General features: G+C 54.3%; 1 protein-coding gene across 1 annotated transcript; it reads right to left on the bottom strand.

Moving 5' to 3' along the window:
- Nucleotides 1-2,046: 2,046 nt before the first annotated feature.
- SOX7 (SRY-box transcription factor 7) lies at nucleotides 2,047-7,829 on the bottom strand. The gene is made up of 2 exons (XM_051842519.2): nucleotides 7,364-7,829; nucleotides 2,047-4,009 (listed from the first exon to the last, which is right to left on the bottom strand). The coding sequence occupies exons 1-2, from the start codon at nucleotides 7,599-7,601 to the stop codon at nucleotides 3,069-3,071; spliced, it is 1,179 nt and encodes a 392-aa protein (XP_051698479.1). The 5' UTR covers nucleotides 7,602-7,829; the 3' UTR covers nucleotides 2,047-3,068.
- Between the last annotated feature and the right edge of the window lie 11,516 nt (nucleotides 7,830-19,345).

Here is a 19,345-nt window from a genome sequence, read left to right as displayed (position 1 = left end):
CCCCTGTCCTGACCTGTCTACTCCAGGCTTCCCTCTAGCTGTGACAGGTGAGTAGCCATGGTCAGTTTGGATCCAGCCTCACAACCCTGAGAAGGTCGCATCTTGCTTTCCAGAGACAGGTGGAAAAATTAGCAACCTGGAAGGATCCAGGTCTTGACAGCCAAGATGAACCGGAATACCTACAAGACATGCCAGGAGTGTTCCTTGTTCATTCACGTATTTGTCCAGTAGGCACTCCAGGCCTGCCCTGCTGGGGAGGACGCACAAAGTGAGAGATTCGCGCTGGATGATCAGTCCCAGGACCCATCTGCCCACGTCCCTGAGAGCTGGGCAGGGTTGGGGCCGCCTGGCCTGCACCCGGACAGTGACCAGGATTTCTCAGGATGGGGAACAGCATCAGAGCAAATGTAGAAACAAGGGAAAGGAGAGTTTCCTCAGAGGTCACCGGGCCTCTTTGTAGTGGGGTGCACTGGGGGAGAAGATTCTGGAAGGAGGGCATTCCCACGGACAGCATCCGTTTGGAAAAGCTCATCAAAAACAACTGGCCATGTGTGCACCCCAAGACCGTGCGTGGGTGAGGGCCCTGGAGTGAGGGACAGGGTGGTCGTTAGCCCCATGGTGTAGCCACCTCTGCAATTGTGCACTGTGGTAATCAGCAGGTGCTGAGGAGTAGCGAGGAAAGGGGTGGCAGGTGGATACCTGCATTTAAGAAAAGGAACGTCACAGTGCACGGCCATTGGTTCTCTTGGCACCGAGCCAGCGGGGCACCCAGGAGGGGCAGCTTAAGCTCTCAGAGTCCCTGGCTTCTGAGCACTCACACCTGCTTCTCTGGGCAGCAGGGACCACATCCCACCCCCACTGAGCGTTCCAGAATGAAAGGTGCCCACATGGCTGTGTCCAGTGGGGCCATCCTGGGCAGACCCCACCTGCCAATGTTCCAGGTGGCCAAGGACACTGCCTCCCATCCCAGCCTGCTGGCCACAGTGACCAGCCTGGACAGCAAGGTCGTCAGGTTCACCAAACTCCAGCCCTGCCATTTCCTCTTGGTTCTTCCCCTTCCTGGGCAGATCTGGGTATGAATCGGACCACATGAAATTCCATGCCATAGCAAAGTACTTAAAAAAAAAGAAAAGAAAAAGCAACAGGCATCCAGCCATAAGACTGCTTGGCCAACGCTGCCAATGAACGCATCGGACCCGCGCTGAGACCCAGCTTGGGGCCAGCAGGGTGAGCACAGGGCGGCTCCCACCCTGGGTTTCAGTGTCCCCGGCTGTGCAAGGGGCCCCACCTGGGGCTGCAGATGAGAAACGGCCCATAAAACGTCCTGTAAAACACCTATAAAGTGCCATTAGAGAGATGGCTGCAGGCCAGGGGCCGAACTGAAGGGTGAACACGCGCCCATCGGGTCCTCCCAGGCCCCGCTCCTCGGCTCCGGTCGCTGGGAAAACACAAGGCTGCCCATGCTGTGAACAAGTCGCAACGCTGCACCTCTGAGGGGCCAGCTGGAGGCGACCCACACGGGGACTGAGTAATCGCCAGCTTTCCCGGCTGCTCTCTGGCTGGGACTTTAACCCTAGACCTCAGGAGATGTTCCCGCGGATGCGGCTCCCACCCCCGCACACCCGTCCTCCATGAGGCCCCGCCCCCACGAGGCCCCGCCCAGTTCTGAGAGCCCTTGACGTACAGGCAGGACACACCCACAAATACGCGGAGAAGGAGGAGAAATCAGAGCTTGTCAAGATGACTTCGGAAAGATCGAGGAAGGCGTGACAGAACAAACCATGCTTCATCTACTTCAGAGCTGCAAGGGTCCCCAGGAGAGAAGCCTTCGCGCAGACTGTGAGTTGGGATTTTCCTCTGAAGTCAATGCTAGCAACGCTTTTCAGTGTATAAAGTTGGGATTTACCTCTGTACCATAACTGAAAATAAGATAAACCAGCTTTTCAAAGTACACAGGTCGCTGCAGGAAACATGTTGGCTAATGCTACAAACAGCTCTGGCCACACTATCACTTCTTGCAAAGCTCTATTTCAATTGATAAAATGGTCATGGTACAAAAATGTTTATTTAAATTAAATATTTTTGACAAATCAATATCTACAACCGTTCCAAAGCATGTGTAGCTCTTATCAAAAAAAAAAAAAAGGAACAGTTTAGCTTAATGTCTGTCTGTGACACTGTTTGACAAGATTATTAATACACATTCTGGACTGTGCACCAATGATATCATCAACAAGTTACTATTTATTACCAAACGGCATATACAGTAATAGCATCAAGATTAATCATGTCTTATACGTGACTGTATATGAAGACTTCTTGGAAGGAAATAAAAGGATCTGTCAACAATACAAAATATAAGGTGAAAATAATACAAGAATATATAAAACACATATTTCATACAGGCAATAGTATGCTGACATCGAAAGACCAACAACTGGCTTCCAGCTTGCTGTTAGCTGCGCTCCTTCACAGGAGGTTTGGGGAGGATGGAAATGTTTGGGGTGGGGCCAGGGCTCAGACATCTTTTCGGCATCACACTGAGTTCCAGCAAACCATGGGCGCAGGGGGCTCGGCTGTCGACTCTGCCCCCACCTGACAGAGGGCCGAACCGGCCGAAGGGGAGCAGAGGTGTCTGGGCGTCTCGCCAGCGTCTGATTGGACCCCAGGCCCCTGGCTCCCAGCCCAGAGCTCTTCTCACCTGGAGCAGCACGGGTCAGGTGCACTCGTGCCAGAAGCAGGAGAGATTCGAACGCCGCGGGGCTTCTCGCCAGTGGTTTCAAGGACCGGGACAGGGAACGGAAGGCAGGGAAAATTCTTCTGGGAGACCGGAGGCACCCAGTCGGGGTGCAGCCCGCCAACACTCGTTGGAGGGAACATACTCAAACCACAGGTTGCAAGGAGTGGAAGGGATGAGGTGTGAAGGGTGAAGGGGCACTGGGACCAGCAGAGCAGTTCCCAGAGCAGGGCGAGTCCAGCCTGCCCGCTGCAGCGGGCCTGGAGGAAAGCTGGTGGCACTGTAGTCTCTGCTCCGCTCCCTTGGCTGCGGCGGCTCTGCAGCCTTCATTCTAGGATACACTGTAGCTGTTGTAGTAGGTGGCGGTGGCATCAGCCAGGACGGAGATGAGGCTGGTCTCTGTAGGGCCTGTTGGAGTCACCTGGGAGAGCGAGGTGTGGCCACTGAGGGCCGTGGCCCCTGTGGCCGAGTCTGGGTGGCCAGGGGTGTTCAAATACTGGTCGAACTCATTGCGATCCATGTCCCCCAGCAGTTCTACCTGGCTCAGCTGATCCAGGGCATCGAAGCCAGGGTGCTCCGGAGGCGGAGAGAGTTGGCCCAGGTGGGCGTGGAGGTTGGAGGGCAGAGAGTGGTAGGTGGCAGGCGAGTAATAGGCAGGAGATGGGGGACAGCCAGGTACGGGGGACATCATAGAGACTCCCGGGGCCTGGCTAAGGGCCAGGGAGCCCAGGGGGTGGCTGCAGTGGAGGGGGCTGGGGGCATACTCCGGTGGTGAGTAAGGGGGCCCTGGTAGGTGGGGGAGCCGGCGGGGGTGGGCGTGCTCCTCCTGGCAGGGGGAGGAGAAGAAGGTCTGCTCGGGCTCCAGCACGTCCAGGGGCGACATCTCCGGGGGCGTGGGCAGCCCGTAGGGGTAGGCGTCCGCGCTGCCGGGGGCGCCGGCGCCGCCAGCAGGGCCCTCGTGGTAGCAGCCCTGGAGGCTGGGCAGGGCTGCGTCCGGGGAGTACTCACCCCTGTCCTCCTTCTCCCCCAGCACGCCCCGGCCGCCGCCGCCACTGCTACTGCTCCTCTTCTCAGGCAGGGCGTTCTGGTCTCGCGAGAGCGAGCTCAGGAGGAAGCCGGGGTCCACGCGTTTGCAGAGGCGCTTTGCCTGCTTCTTCCTGCGGGGCCGGTACTTGTAGTTGGGGTAGTCCTGCATGTGCTGCAGGCGCAGGCGCTCCGCCTCGTCCACGTAGGGCCTCTTCTGCGACAGGGTCAGCGCCTTCCACGACTTTCCTGCGCACACAAGTCAGAGAAGGCCGCGCTCAGCATCTGCGCTGCGGGGGCGGCCGGGGCACCTGTCCCAGACCCGTGCCTCCGAGCATCACGCACGCAGGCACGCAGGCACGCGCGCACACACACGCACACACGCACATACAAACCCTGTGCCTCTGTGCCCCTCTCCGCCTCCAGTCCCCTGTCATGGCCACAGAGGATCCGGGCACACCTCTTCCGAGCCCAGATCCTGCACACACGCCCGCTCACCAGCACAGACGGGCCAACATTTCCTGCTTGCATCCCGCCCCGCCTTTTCATGCAAAGTGCACACCAAGATACATCTCCTCGCACGTAAAACCCACCAGATGACACCCACGCTACAAACACTTCTGGAATCTCAGCGAAAGGCCCACCTGCCCCAACTCAGCAGCAGGAAAAAAAAAAAAAAAAAGCCAAACACCCAACAACCACAACATGCATGAGGGCTCTTTTTACCCTTTGAGGGTGGGTCAGTTCTACTCATCTGTGCACTTTGGTGAGAAGCCCCACTCTGTGGGTGACCGCCGCTCTTAGGAAGGGATACTCTAGTACTTCCTAATGCTATCTGTCTCACAGCCCTTCCCAGGAGGGAACCACTCAGTCCATCATTTCACTCTCCGGGACTAACAAATGACTCATCCTTAACCTCTGAAGGTCAAATAGGAGCCCTCCGTACAGGGACCTGGCCGCACCGCCGGTGTGCATACACATGCACTCGAACACACACACACACTGAAGTACCCACGAGCCGTCCCCTTCAGCCTACTTAGGACCCTCTGACCGAGGCGGGGCACTGGCTCAGCCACTGCCTTTGCATACAGAAGCAAATCCCTTAACCGTCATGGGTGTCTCACTGTAAAATAAAGATACCATGACCCTAAGCAACTTGGAACTCCCTCGGTTAGCGGCAGCCCACCCTGGTAACCCCCTGGAGCTCAAAGGCTGCTGGCACTTGATTTGCTAGTCCTCGTTCCTCATCTGCCTGCCACTCTGCAAGGCACGCAGGCATCTCTCCATCTCCCAGCGTCTGCCGCACATCCCTCTGCGTGGAGCGTTTCCTCGGGGCACTTCTGGTCCCCTGGTATTGTCACCTCCCAGGATGGGCTCAGGATACTACGGCGCTAATGCGATCCCCAATGGCTCTAACGTAGGTTCAAGGCCCACTAACCCAGAGCCCACCCCTGTAAGGAAAGGGGCCATATCTCCAGGGCCACTACAGAGCTATGCACATGTGCTTTTCAGTGCCCAGGCCTCCAGGAGGTCTTCTCTCACCTGGGTGAAATTTACAACTATTCAGGGAATACAATTAGCTGTCACTTTGGAAAGGGTGAGTTGAAGGGTTAGGGTCTCTGGATTCATGGAACTCAGGAGCAGGCCAGGGTCTCCAGCTGTTGCAAGAGACCCAAGATCCTGTGATGCAAATATAAAATGCGACTCTGGTTTCTAAATGTACCTGGATGTCAGAGTACTAAGAAAATCCAGGTTCACTGTTCAGAACATACTGGAACTACTAGTGCTACCTGGTGAAATGCTGCTGTTGAAGACGGTGCTGTTTATGGTGGGACGTACATCCTTACATCACAGGTCAGAGATGAAAGGGCTGAGAAAGAGAAGGCCGGTGGGGTGGAAGTAGCTCCTCCCCGGTTAGCAGGTGCTCCAGGTCCATGTCTTCACAATCAACACGATACTGCAGCCTCCCTGCAGAATGTCCCCCTCCTCTTGACCCCAGGTACAAGTTTCTTGTCCCCAGAAGTCCCTAGGCTCGCCCTCTTCCTGGAAGCAGACGACCTCAAGGCAACAGGGCAAAGCTCCTCAGCCTTTTCCCTTCTCCCCTCTCTGGCCTGGGCCTGTAACAGACACCTGTTCTATGGAGATCACAGCCCCGGCCTTCCTCTTTCCAGCTGTCCTCATCAGTAGGTGTAGTGCCCAAGGCTCACAGAAGGGACTTACAGCTACAAGCACAAAACAGTTTTCATTTGCGTTACAAACTGACAGGAAATAAATACGAGTTTTAGATCAAAGAAAATGTTTTATTGCGGTATCTATATTTCTATGCCAATACAGTACATAAAGGTACTTCAAAAAGTCCATGGAAAGTGGAATTTAAAACTCCAGGCAGTTTTTTTTTTCATGTTATGCATTTTTAATTAACTTTTGGAAAAACCCCTCAAATGCATGATTTCACTTTTTTTATTTTGCATGAAAATAAACTTATCTATCAATTCCATTCTCCAAGAACTTTTTGAGGCACCTTTGTAAACTATATGCTTATTTTGTTCCCAGGAAGGCACCGGTCCACTAATGCATCCTGGGCAGGGCTCGCCGGGCTGCGCGAAGCACCGGCGGGCAGGAGGCCCTGGGAACCCGCGCGCCACAGCGGGCCTTGCCCACATCAGGGGCTGTCTAAAGCGCAGGAGGCAGGGCCCCCTCTTCGGGCCGCAGCTTTAGCCGGCAGAGACCGGGGCGTCAGCTCGCACTCTACACAGTTCCGGCCCGGGAAGAAGCCCAGAGCGCCGGCGGAAAAAGGAAGGGCTCGGTTCCGGGCCGGGTGGGGTCGGGAAGGGCCAGCCTGGGGTGACCACGCACGTCCCGCGCCGCGCACACACAGTGCTTCGAGAGGTTCTCCCCGCTGAAAACGAATAAAGCCCTTCTCCAAAGGCAACGAGGCCGGGGGGTAGCACTGGGCCCCGGACGTCGGACAGCAAAGCGACCCCGACCTGAACTCCGGGTTTTCGGGCATGTTCCGACATCCTAACGCCGGGTTCCCGCGGCCCGGCCGGGCCCTGTCCCCAGGCGCTGCCGGATCCGTGCCGCAGCCTGCGGCCAGCGCCAGGACCCTCACTGGCTGCCCCAAGCAACCGAATCACGTCTACACTCTTGCGACTGAGACACCAATCTAACGAATCAAGTTAATTTGGGTGGACTTTGTTGTTAGCTTAAGTTCTCTCTCCACGAATATTCGTTGAGCACAGTTTTTGTGTTAGATCCCCTCTGTGAGGGTCCCGAATGTAAAGTGCAGGGCGTGGTGGGTTTTCCCGCTTGGGTCATCCCGGCCTCGATGTCCCCATGTCCGCGTGTCGGGGCGCGCCGGCCGCAGGCGCCCAGCAGCCCCGTCCTGGCAGCCGCCGGGTCCCCCCTGCGCCATGGGGCCGCGAATTCGGCCCCGTCCCCGCGGCCGCGCGGCTGCACTTCGGCCCCGGCCCAGGCGTGCCTGCTCGGAACGCCCGGCACCTAGCGCTCACCCGCGCTCGCTCCGGTGCCCAACCCCGCGGCACGGCGGCCTCGCGCGCCTACCCGCCAGCCCGTGCCCAGCCTCCCGGGCCGCTCACTCACCCAACATCTTGCTGAGCTCGGCGTTGTGCAGGTCCGGGTTCTGCACCGCCAGCCGTTTCCTCTCGTCCTTGGCCCACACCATGAAGGCGTTCATGGGCCGCCGGATGCGACTCTCCGAGCCCTTGTCCCCCGAGGGGCGCGGGGCGGCCGGTGGCGACAGCCCGTCCGACAGCTCGGCTTCCATAGCTGGGCACTCGAGTCCCTCGGGCCACGGGTAGGCTCCCAGCAGCGAGGCCATGGCCGCACAGGGGTCGCCTGACTTTGCCTCGCGGGGCCGGTGCCGACCTGGCCCTCGCGCGGGTGGGGGCGTCCGAGTTGGCCGGTGGCCGCGGCCCGGTCCCTTATTTATCAGCTTCGGGCAGCCGCGTCCTCCAATGACTCTCCAAGGCGGCCCGGCCCCTCCCTGGATCGCGGCGGAGGCCCCCTCCCTGCGTCCCGGCCGCAGCGTCCCCGCTCCGACCTGCGGGGAGGAGGAAAGAGCGGGGGGAGGCCTCTCGCCTGTGCCCGCCCCGGGCCCGCCCCTCCGTCTCCGCGGCCCGCCCGCGGGGCCCCGCCCGCTCCCCGCCGCAGGTGCCGCACTTTGCGGGCCCGCAATGGCCTCCGCACGCCAGCCCCCTGCCCCGACCCGCCGCGGCCTCCCGGGGCCAGCCTCCGTCTACTCCTCGGAAGCAGAAATCCTACGGAAAGGCGACCCCAAACCGCGCTGGCGGACTCCTGGGCACCGCGGCGCTGATTCTGAGCGCCCGGGAGCGGCCATCGAGCCGCCTGGGATTGAGCGCGCACACCGACAGCTTGGCGACAATGTCCAAGGCTTGGGGTTGCATTCCGCTCTGGGTTCCGAGCCCCCGGGCCCCCGCCGCCCCTGGCTCTGTCGTTTTGGGGCCTCCGCCGTCAGAGCTCCCTCTTGTCACCCGCACGCCCCGCACCGCCATCTCGGGCCCGGGTCCGTGCTCCCTCGCCGCGGAGCGCTTCTCTTTCGGGATTCCCTTCGCGTTCTGTTCTCTTTACCCGCTCCTCACGGCGGAGCCGCGCCCACCCTCCTGCGTCCCCTGTGGCTTTGGCGCGACCTGGGAGATCGCAGCGGAGACGCGGCTGCGGGTACCCGGCGCGCGTGCAACTCGAGGGGCTGCGGGCTGGGGGCCCACCGCCGTCGCACGCCACTCCCGCGCTCGCGCTGCGTAGGCACCGGCACACAGTAGGCTCTCAGGCACTACTGAATAAGCGAGAGAACAAATGACCGGGCCGACGTACGAGGCACACCCTACAGTGTAAAACTCGGAGGCTTACGTCCCGGAATCCGATCCGCAAATATTTACCGAGCGCCACCCCCTGCGCGGGGCTCCTCCGAGTGACCCTGGGAGGCGGCAGCCGTGTCGCAGGAGGGCCTGGGGCTTGCAGGCAGGACCCGCCCTAGTGTTTGGGTTTCCTAATGCGTGACTCTGGGCAAGTCGGAGACCTCGCCAGGCCTCCGATCCTAATCCTGGACTGGGGACTGTGATAAGACCGACTGACGACGCGGTGAGATAAACGCCGCGAAGGCCCGGACTCTCCGTTAAGGCCGCTGTGCGTGCAGCCCCCGAATCCCGAGTCCCGGCCACGGTGACCGCGATCGCAGGCGCCGCGCATGCAGCTCGCAGGGTCTAAGGAGAGAGCGTGGAGAAACGCAGCTGCTCCGCTTTTGTGTCCTGATTCTAGCCTCTAGGACTTTTCTTTTTGAAAAAGGATTCATTTATTCATTTAAAAGTCAGAGAGAGAGAGAGAGAGAGAGAATCTTTGATCCGCTGGTTCACTCCCCAAATGGCCACAGCAGCCGGACCTGGGCCAGGCTGAAGCCAGGAGCGTCATCCGGGTCTCCCGCGTGGGTGCAGGGGCCCAAGCACTTGGGCCATCTTCCACTGCTTCCTCAGGCCATTAGCAGGGAGCTGGATCGGAAATGGAGCAGCCAGGATTCTACCCGGAGCGCTTATGGGATGTCGGCCTCCAAGTTGGCAGCTTTACCTGCTTCAGCACAGCACCAGCCCCACCTCTGGAAAATTATTTCTGATAATTTTCATTCAAGAATGCACTTTCCTCAAAAGATAAAATGCTGGAGGGGTCCCTCGTCTCCTCCAGCCAGGATCCTGCAGCAGTGCCCTAGGCCCGTGCACTCCAGCAGCGGCTTTCATAGGCTGGCTGCCTGCAGAGAAGGCCGCTGGGCAGGCGCAGCGCTGGCCGGGAGGGGGGTGCCCTTCGCCGGGAGCGCTTCTGGGACCCGAGACCACGCAGAGGGATTGCCCGGCGCCGGACTGCTCCGGAAGGCTGTTGGCAGAGGGTGGGTGTATCCGCCGTGTAGGAGACTGGCCCACCCGGGGACGCCTAGGCCATTTCCAGCGTGGTGCACCTCTGCCAGAAATTCTTCCCGAAAAAGCCCTAGCGCAGAGTGCTGCTGACTGGGGGCCAGGGCTGTGCCCACCGCGGAGAGAAGAGCCCTCTGCGGACGAGCAAGCCAGGGTCCCCAGGGGGGGACTTGAGCAGTGGCTGAGACAAGGAAGACCTCGAGGGGACACAGAGGAGGGCCCCGTTCTGCCCCTGTGCCTGTTGTGGCCCCTGAGCAGCGCGCAGTCCCCGCTAGGGAGCGCAGAGTGGTCAAGGTGAACTCCAGGGGGTCAAGGTGAACTCCAGGGGCCCACAGTGACAAGGGAGAAAACAAAGGGGTGGGAGCAGGGAGAATGAGCGTTGTGATCGTTTCTTTCCCATTGTTTGATTTCTTGCGTTCTGGAGAGAGCTCGCTGAGCCTCTGCTGTCCGGAGCTGAAAGCAGCAATCGTTCTCTCCCGGGCACCGTTGCGGCCCGGAGCGCGAACGCTGTCGCACGCTGGCACGGGCGCTGGCTGGCCGCCTCGCTCCTCCATTCCTTTATCAATTTGCACCAATGAGTTTATTCACCTGGACAGACGTATGCGAGGCAGCCCTACTGCAGGAGATGCCAGGGGACGCGTGCCTCCACCACTTCTCCGGTCACAGCCGCTGCGAGCTCCAGTCCTTCCAGAGTTCTGCGCAGACCCCAAGTGACCCAAAGCCAGGGGCTGGGAGGGCTCAGCCGGAGACGTCCGGGTCCGCAACTCAAGGGCTCAGTGCGGCGGATTCCCAAGGGCGGATCCCGGGCAACCACCCAACCATCGGGACGCAGGTGCGGCGGCGCTGGATCCTGCGGGTGATCTGCTCCGCTGCAGGCTGAGACCGAGGCGCCTGCAGACGCTGGAGAATACAGCAGTCCCTGCAGGACCACGGGGGACACACTGGGCACCACGCCGCGGACCTGTCCCCACAGGCTTCAGTCCCCCTCCCCGGACGCCTGCTGTGCTCAAAAACTCATCTCCTGAATGACTTCTTTTTTTCTTTCTTGTTCCTTCCTTTCTCTCTCCAGCCCCCCACACCTCCTCCCTTTTTCTTCTTAGCTCCCCGGTCCTCAGAACAGCAAGTTTCCAGGAACGCAGCACCTGATGTTGGGAATGGCCAAGTCACTGTCGCTGCCACTCACGTGCCAGCGTCACTTATCTGACCCCAGCCGGCTTCTTCTTCCCCTGGAAAACTGAGACCATGCAGGGTTCTGGACACCGTGTTCGTGAAAACACCTCGTGTTCATTAACAGGACATGGAATCTGAGCATCAAGAGTGGGTGTACATTTTGAAAGTTAGCAAACTCTCCTCTAGGGTGTGGTCCTTCTACTCCAAACAGGAATTTCAGTCCCTCTTGGAGGTTGGGGAAGAGGGAGCCTAAGAGTGAGACATGTTCCTTGGCACAGACTGGGAACCGCTGCAGACCCAGGCTCTGAGCCGGGGCCCAGGACTGGCCAGGTAGGGGGACTGCCCACAGGGCTGGCCATGGGCTGTGTTCCTGGAGCCCTGTGCTGCGTCCACAGTGTTTGGTGCAGGTGTTTGTGTTGTTGCTAAAAGGCACAACCAGGCTGGAGGTGGGAATCCTTACCAATCACCCAAGTCTTTCGCACCAGCATGGAAATTGAAGTCCTGATGATCACTGTCTCTGTTCTCAGCAATTTGTCTGTGCTTGGCGGACTGTCTTTGCAAAGCAGGGTCCCATTCACCGCTCACCCCTGATGCCACGCAACCTGAAGTCCACCCTGAGTTTTGGTATTAAGCCATTTCCCAGAGAGGCAGGCTGCAAGTGGCAGAACAGGCAACTGAACACTCATCTCTCGCCCTCAGACCTTTGCTGCTGTCCCTGTGCACCCAAGAAGCTTTCCAGAACCCCCTCACCCGAATGCCCCAGCCCCAGGCAAGGGCTTCTCACCAGCCCTGGGGACTCCTGTTTTGTAGGTGTGGCTTATTAGCAAGAAAATACCAGCGTACCTGTGCATCTGCACAGGTGGTTTTCGGTTCCCTGGTTCTTGCAGAATGCCTCCTGTGCACACATGTATGCAAGCTCCCCTAGAACCTGTCTGACTAATCATGTCTCCCAGAAGATGCCAGTGGAGTTCAAGGTGGAAAGAACGCCGACTTGGACCAGAATCCCTAAGTCCAGTCGGACCTGCCTGAACTGGTTGTACAGATTTTAGCAAGTCACTTAACCGGTTAAGTCACACGGTCAAGAGCATCCTGAGGCCCTGAGATGCAGGCTGCGCAGCTCTGAGACTGAGTGCAGATGTGTGCTCACTTCTCCCTTGCACTAAGTGTCTAGACCAAGAACAAACTTCTACCTGCACTTTCTTCCTCCCTGAACAACTAATACACTTGTTTTAATTGAGCATGTGTGTCAGATTATTGTGCAGAAATGATTTTATTTAATGAGCCAGGGCTAAGCTTTCAAATTTTGGTGGAAAAATCTCAACAAATTACAAGAAAAACAAATGGCTGTTCAGGGGGGCTTATGTCTTTCTCTTTGTCTTGTTACCTCTGCTTTCCAAATGCCTGGGAAGTGAAACTGACTAGAAGCCACCTATAATAACACATCAAGGGAAATAAGTCTCTTTCTAGGCCATCTGCACACACGTCCAATCGCTGGGTAAACAGTGTCATGGCAATGACTGGCGTTATGAGACAGCCCTGATAGGGATCTGATCACGGAGAATTCTGTCATCAGTGAACAAGACATGCATACTTACTTGTTTAGCTTTTAAGATTGTCTAATGGGTAGCTTTTTAAAAATATGTTTATTTTGTTTACTTTAAAAGCACAGTAACAGAGAGAGAGGAAGACAGGAGAGATTGGGAGAGAGAGAGAGGAAGAGAGAGAGAGAGAGAGAGACTCTTCCATCTGCTGGTTTACTCCCTAAATGGCTGCAACAGCCAGGGCTGGGCCAGGCTGAAGGCAGGAGCTCAGAACTCCACCTGGGTCACTCATGTGGGTGGTAGGGCCCCAAGCACTTGCGCCATCTTTGGCTTTTTTCCCAGGTGCGTTAGCAGGGAGCTGGATCAGAAGTGGAACAGCTAGGACTCAAATCAGCCCTCTAATAAATATGATGCTGGCATCACAGGCAGCTCAACTTGCTGTGTCATGATGCTGGCCCCAGTCAGTAGATTTTAAACTATTTGTATGTGTGTGTGTGTGTGTGTTTTAAATAAAATGTTAATGGAAGTACAATGTATCTGCACAGATGGTGCGCGCTGGCTGAGTTTTCACAAAGTGAACACACTGGCAAAAGTAGGGCTCCTGTCATGACATAGAATGTGCCCAGCCCTGCTCCTGTTAAGGCTGTCAGCACCACTAAAGCTTAAGTTCCTTTAGAGCAGGGACTGAGTGTAGCTCTGCTTACAGTCTTCAGATTAGAAGACTACTGTCATGGAAAAGAGAGCTTGTTACACTTGTCAAGGGGAGGGGGCATCTGTACCCTGGGAAGCCAGTCAGGAGGCAGAGGGAGAGGGGATAACTGTGGCGAGGTCTCTGTTGTGGTTCTTGTTGCAAGAAACAGAGAAGGCAGGCGGGGTGAGCAGGCTGGGGTGAGTTGGGGTGAATGGCTGCAGAAGACTCCGGGCACAGGGCTGCCCCTCATTGTCTGGAACCACAGTGACCCGGAGCCTGACAAAGGGGGTGGCTGGGGTGTGGGCTCTGGATTGGTTGGTCTGTCTCGGAAAAGCACACTCACAGGTGAGCTGTTTATGTCTCCAGGGATTGGCTAATTCTGGGAGGGGCGGTCCTTCCAGGGTCATCAAGGCTCAGATGTCAAAGCATGAGGACACAGAAATTAGAAGGCATGATTCATACACATTCATTTTGACACTCCAGAACCTAAAGCAATGCTTTATATTTTGATACAAGGGGGAAGGTGGAGGAAAGGAGGAGGGGAGGAGGGGAAGAGGGCACAGCATGCAATGGGCTGGCTGGGTCGGGGAAGGGAAGGCTGCCCTTGGAGCCTCTCCTCCCACAAGCACTGACGTGAGTTGCCCAGAGCCACTACAAGTGTCAGAGAGACACAGCGTCTTTTTCCTGCCCTACATGCCCATGTGGAGAGAGCCTGTTTGCTCGCTCCTGGTTTCACATTCAGACAGCTGCCATGTCTCAGCAGTCTTAGGTGCCTTTCGGCAGACTTCCTGGACAACACGCCCCTGAGTGCACCGAGGTCCCCTAGACGACCTGTTGAAACTGGACCTTGAATTGTTCCAGAAATTCTGCCAGCACCTGAGAGTGCCTTGGGAGGAATGAGCTCTAGTTATCAGAGGCTGTACCACAAACTACCCCAAACTCTGCAGCTCATACAACTATCCTTCTCACTGAGTCTGTGGCTCAGGAATTTAGATGGTACAGGGCAAGGATGGCCTGTGGCTCCTTCATGACGTCAAAAGTCTTAACTGGAAAGATATGAGTGACCAGAAGTCACTTGAAGGGCCAGGAGCCAGAATCATCCGGAGGCTTCTGCACCCACATGTCCTGCACCAGGGCTGAGATGACTCAAAGGGAGGACTAAGCTGGGACTGCTGACTGGAGTGTTTTTCTATAGCTTCGCTAGATGGCCTTGGCTTCCTGTAGCCTGGTGGCCTCAGAGCAAATGGACCTCTTACACGTCAACTCCAGGCTGAAAGAATCAGTGTTTGCACAAACAAGGCAGAAGCAGCACGGACTTCTATGATGTGGGCTCAGAGGGCACTCGAGAACCCCTCTGAACAATGCTCTTGGGTAGAAGCAGTGACAAGTCTGGCTAGGTTATAGGGGAGGGAAACAGACCCTGAGTTCTAGAGCTAGGGAGTGTCAGAGCTCTGGCCATGTTTTAGAGCCACCAGGAGGTGTGTGTGAAATGGTGGAGAGAAGAAGAACTAAGGGGCTTGGAACAGTGTTTCCCACCCCGAAGCCAATGTTCAGATAAAGAACCCGTCACCTTCTTCATGCCTTCCTTCCACACACACATTCATAAGAAAAATTATCCCAAAGAAACTGATGGAAATAAAATAACAGGAATTTCATTTTTAAGATGAACAACCCAGAGGCACATGATATGTTTGCAGCTATAAAGCAATTTAAAGCGTTGGGCTCCGTCTGAATATTGAATTTGCATTTTTCTTTTCTTTTCTTTCATTTTATTTTTTTTTATTTTTGACAGGCAGAGTGGACAGTGAGAGAGAGAGACAGAGAGAGAAAGGTCTTCCCTTGCCGTTGGTTCACCCTCCAATGGCCGCCGCTGCAGCCGGCGCACCACGCTGATCCGATGGCAGGAGCCAGGATCCAGGTGCTTCTCCTGGTCTCCCATGGGGTGCAGGGCCCAAGCACCTGGGCCATCCTCCACTGCACTCCCTGGCCATAGCAGAGAGCTGGCCTGGAAGAGGGGCAACCGGGACAGAATCCGGCGCCCCGACCGGGACTAGAACCTGGTGTGCCGGCGCCGCAAGGTGGAGGATTAGCCTATTGAATTTGCATTTTTCAAACAGAACTTAATGAGTTACGGATTCACACATGGAACTGGAATTTACAGGGTTCTGTTTATGGGAACTGGAGGAGGTCGTCGGGAGTATTTGAAAAAGAATTGAAGCGCAGGTAGAGAAAACGGTTTCTAAGCCTTGCTGCAGCTGGTTTGCGGACAGGAGTCATCCTTTGCGCTTCGGAGCCAGTGAACATGGTGCTCCAAGCAGTACTAATCGCAGTCTTGTTTACGTGCATCAATATAATTTGCATGTCCTAGGTCTTTTTATTTTCAAACACCTTTTAAGGAAAGCAGGGAAGGTATACTATTATTACCCCAATTTTGCAGATGAAGAACTGAGGCTCATAGGAATTAAATGACAGGAGTGAGTTGCAGAACAGGTAAAATGACTCCGTCTAAGGCCTTCTCTAGGATGCCATTCATTGCTTAATTCTTCACAGGGTTTAGGGATTAAATAAAATGAGGTTGGATGCAAACAAACAATATCAAGTGTAAGAAAAGTAGCCCTTAAATTACAGATTTCTACTTCTGCCAATGATGGAGTAGCAGGAATCAGATTTACCTTCCCAACCTAAGTGACCACAAAACTGAATGAAGTACATGGAACAAGAGTTTTCATACACTGGACAATAGATGGTATAGGACAGCGATCCAGGGAAAGAGAAACAAATAAGGGAAACCCAGGAAGTCCTCTGCTCAGTGTCTGGAAAAGGTTCCAGACCATGGCACAGGGAAGGGAAACCAAAACAGAGACCAGGGGTCCTAGGGTTTCAAGAGACACAACTCTGGGTTCAGGGAGGAGGAGACTGTGTAGGAGAGCTTCAGCGGTCTGGAGGGGGTCTCCCTGAACGTTTAGCTGAGCACTGATTTTCACATGTGTGTGAGAAAACACTAAGGCTGTGTATGGCAAAACCACTGGGGAAAAGCAGGTGCAACGATTTGTTGAGCTTTCACAGGACAGGAGGTGTTTCTGCTCCTATGAGGCAGGGTAGAAAGACATCAGGCAGTATCCTCAGACGATGATGGAAAGAAACAGCAAAATACAACCAAGGAGTGGGGAAGTCAACCACAGAAACACAGCTGGGAGCACATGGATGAGGGAACTAGCAGGTATTGATGTTTTAAGTGTACTCCATGTGTCCAAGGGGGTAGAGGAAAAAAGGATGGGAAAAAGAGGGAAATAAGAGATTTAAAATTATTCAAATCAAAATTTGAACGATGGAATTTACAATGTTTAAAATACAGGGGCTGGTGCTGTGGCATAATGGGTAAAGCCACCACCTGTAGTGTCAGCATCTCATATGGGTGCTGGTTTGAACCCCAGCTGCTCCACTTGCCATCCAGCTCTCTGCTATGGCCTGGGAAAGCAGTAGAAGATGGCCCAAGTCTTTGGGCCCCTGCACCTATGTGGGAGACCTGGAAGAATCTCCTGGCTTCAGATTGGCACAGCTCCGGCTATTGTGGCCAATTGGGGAGTCAACCAGTGGAAGAAAGACCTCTCTCTCTTTCTCTCTCTGCCTCTCCTTCTCTTTCTATGTAACTCTGACTTTCAAATAAATAAATAAATTTTTTTTTTAAACATAAGGTACATTATATAGGATTGACTGAAACATTGCAGAAAACAGTATACACGAGACATGGCTACATAAACCCTCCAAAACGCAAAGCAGAGAGAAGACTAAAAATAATCACAGAGGCAGTGACCTGTGAGACAATATTAAGTGGCCTAAAAATATAAGCAAAGTATCAGAAGGAAATGGAGGGTGAGAAAAAATATACTTGAAAAAAGAAATTTAATGAAATTATAAACCCATAGATTTATTATTTTTATACTTTTTTTAAAACTTAGAAACCTTTATTTAAGGTACACAAACTTCATGCATTTCATAAATACAAATTTAGGAACATAGTGATTCTTTTCACCCTACCCTCCTGCCCACAAGCACTCCCACCCTTCTTCCTCCTCCCTCTCCTATCCCATTCTTATTTTTTACTAAGATCTATTTTCAATTAACTTTATACACATAAGATTAACTCTACACTACACTAATATTTCATCAAATAGTATGAAAAAAAAACTGTTCCTCAATAGTTAATACAAGGGCTGTTCAAAGTCGTTGCTTCTCAAAGTGTCAATTTCACTTCTATAGATTATCTTGTAGGTGCTCTATTATTACCACAGGTCAGGGGAAAAGTACTGTATTTGTCTTTTTGGGACTGGTTTATTTCACTGAGTATAATGTTTTCCAGTTGCATCCATTTTGTTGCAAACGACAGGATTTTTTTTCCTGCTGTGTAGTATTACATGGTGTATGTATCCCATAGTTTCTTTACCCAGTCTTCAGCTGTAAGCCTATGGATTTAAAAAGGTCAACAATACCCACAGAGAAAACAGAAGGAAATGAAACTAAGGCCCATCATGATTACATTCTTGAAAAGCTTAAAAGCCACAATAGGAAAAAGGCCACATTATATAGAGAGGAATAGATATTAAGAATTGCAATAGGGGCTGGTGCTGTGGCGTAGCAGGTTAAAGCCCCAGCCTACAGTGCCAGCATCCCATACGGGCTCCGGTTTGAGTCCCGGCTGCTCCTCTTCTGATCCAGCTCTCTGCTATGGCCTTGGAAAGCAGTAGAAGATGACACAAGTCCTCAGGCCCCTGCACCGGTGTGGGAGACCCCAAAGAAGCTCCTGGCTCCTGGCTTCGGATCAGCTCAGCTCTGGCTATTGCAGTCATCTCGGGAGTGAATCAGCGGAATGGAAGACCTCTCTCTCTCTCTCTCTCTGGCTCTACCTCTCTCTGTAATTCTGACTTTCAAATAAATGATCAAGAATTTCCTAAGGCATGTGATCAGGAAAGTCAAAGAACACCATGCATAAAAACAAAAACAAAAATTTAAACTAAATCTAGGCATAATATATCCAAACTATAGAAACCCAAAAGTAAAGAGGAAGTCTTAAGTCATCTTACCTGTAGGAGGGAAAGGACAATAATGATATTAGACTTTACTGCAGAAGCCATGAGAGCAAGAAGAGAATGAAATGAAATACTTAAATGTTGGGGGAAAAAAAACCCCACTAACTTACCATTCTGTATCCAGCAAAATTACCCTTCATAAGAGAAGGAGAAATAAAGGCTCTATCAGATAAACAAAAATTAAGTGAATTTGTCACCAGTAGACTCTCCCTTGCAAGAATTTTTTAAAAAGATTTATTTATTTGGGCCGTGGCTCAATAGGCTAATCCTCTGCCTGTGGCGCCGGCACCCCAGAGTTCTAGTCCCAGTCGGGGCGCCGAATTCTGTCCCCATTGCTCCTCTTCCAGTCCAGCTCTCTGCTGTGGCCCGGGAGTGCAGTGGAGGATGGCCCAAGTGCTTGGGCCCTGCACCCACGTGGGAGACCAGGAGGAAGCACCTGGCTCCTGGCTTCGGATCAGCGCGATGCGCCGGCCACAGCGCGGCCGCGCAGGGCATTGGAGGGTGAACCGACTGAAAAGGAAGATTTTTCTCTCTGTCTCTCTCTCTCACTGTCCACTCTGCCTGTCTGAAAAAAAAAAAGATTTATTTATTTGAAAATCAGAGCTACACACAGAGAGAAGAGACAGAGAGAGAGAGAGAGAATCTTCCACCTGCTGGTTCATTCCCCAGTTGGCCGCAATGGCTGGAGCTGCGCTGAAACGAAGCCAGGAGCCAGGAGCTTCTTCTGGCTCTCCCACGCGGGTGCAGGGCTCAAGGACTTGGGCCATCTTCTACTGCTTTCCCAGGCCACAGCAGAGATCTGGATTGGAAGAGGAGAAGCTGGGACTTGAACCAGTGCCCATATGGGATGCCAGTACTGCAGGTGGTGGCCTCATCCACTATGCCACAGCGCTAGCTCCGAAGAAATTTTTTATAGAATTTTTTCTTAGACTTATTGTATTTATTTGGAAGACAGAGTTACAGAGAAAGGGAGAGAGAAAGGTCATCTGCTGGTTCACTCCCCAAATGGTTGTAATGGCTGGAGCCGGGCCAAATCGAAGCCAGGAGCCTGGAGCTTATTTCGGGTCTCCCAAGTTCTTGCAGGGGGCCAAGGACTTGGACCATCCTCCGCTGCTTTCCCAGGCCATAACAGAGAGCTGGATTGGAAGAGGAGAAGC

Source organism: Oryctolagus cuniculus, chromosome 2 (genome assembly GCF_964237555.1).
Source record: "Oryctolagus cuniculus chromosome 2, mOryCun1.1, whole genome shotgun sequence".
NCBI classification, from domain to species: Eukaryota; Metazoa; Chordata; class Mammalia; order Lagomorpha; family Leporidae; genus Oryctolagus; species Oryctolagus cuniculus.
This window is presented reverse-complemented; position numbering and strand designations above follow the sequence as displayed.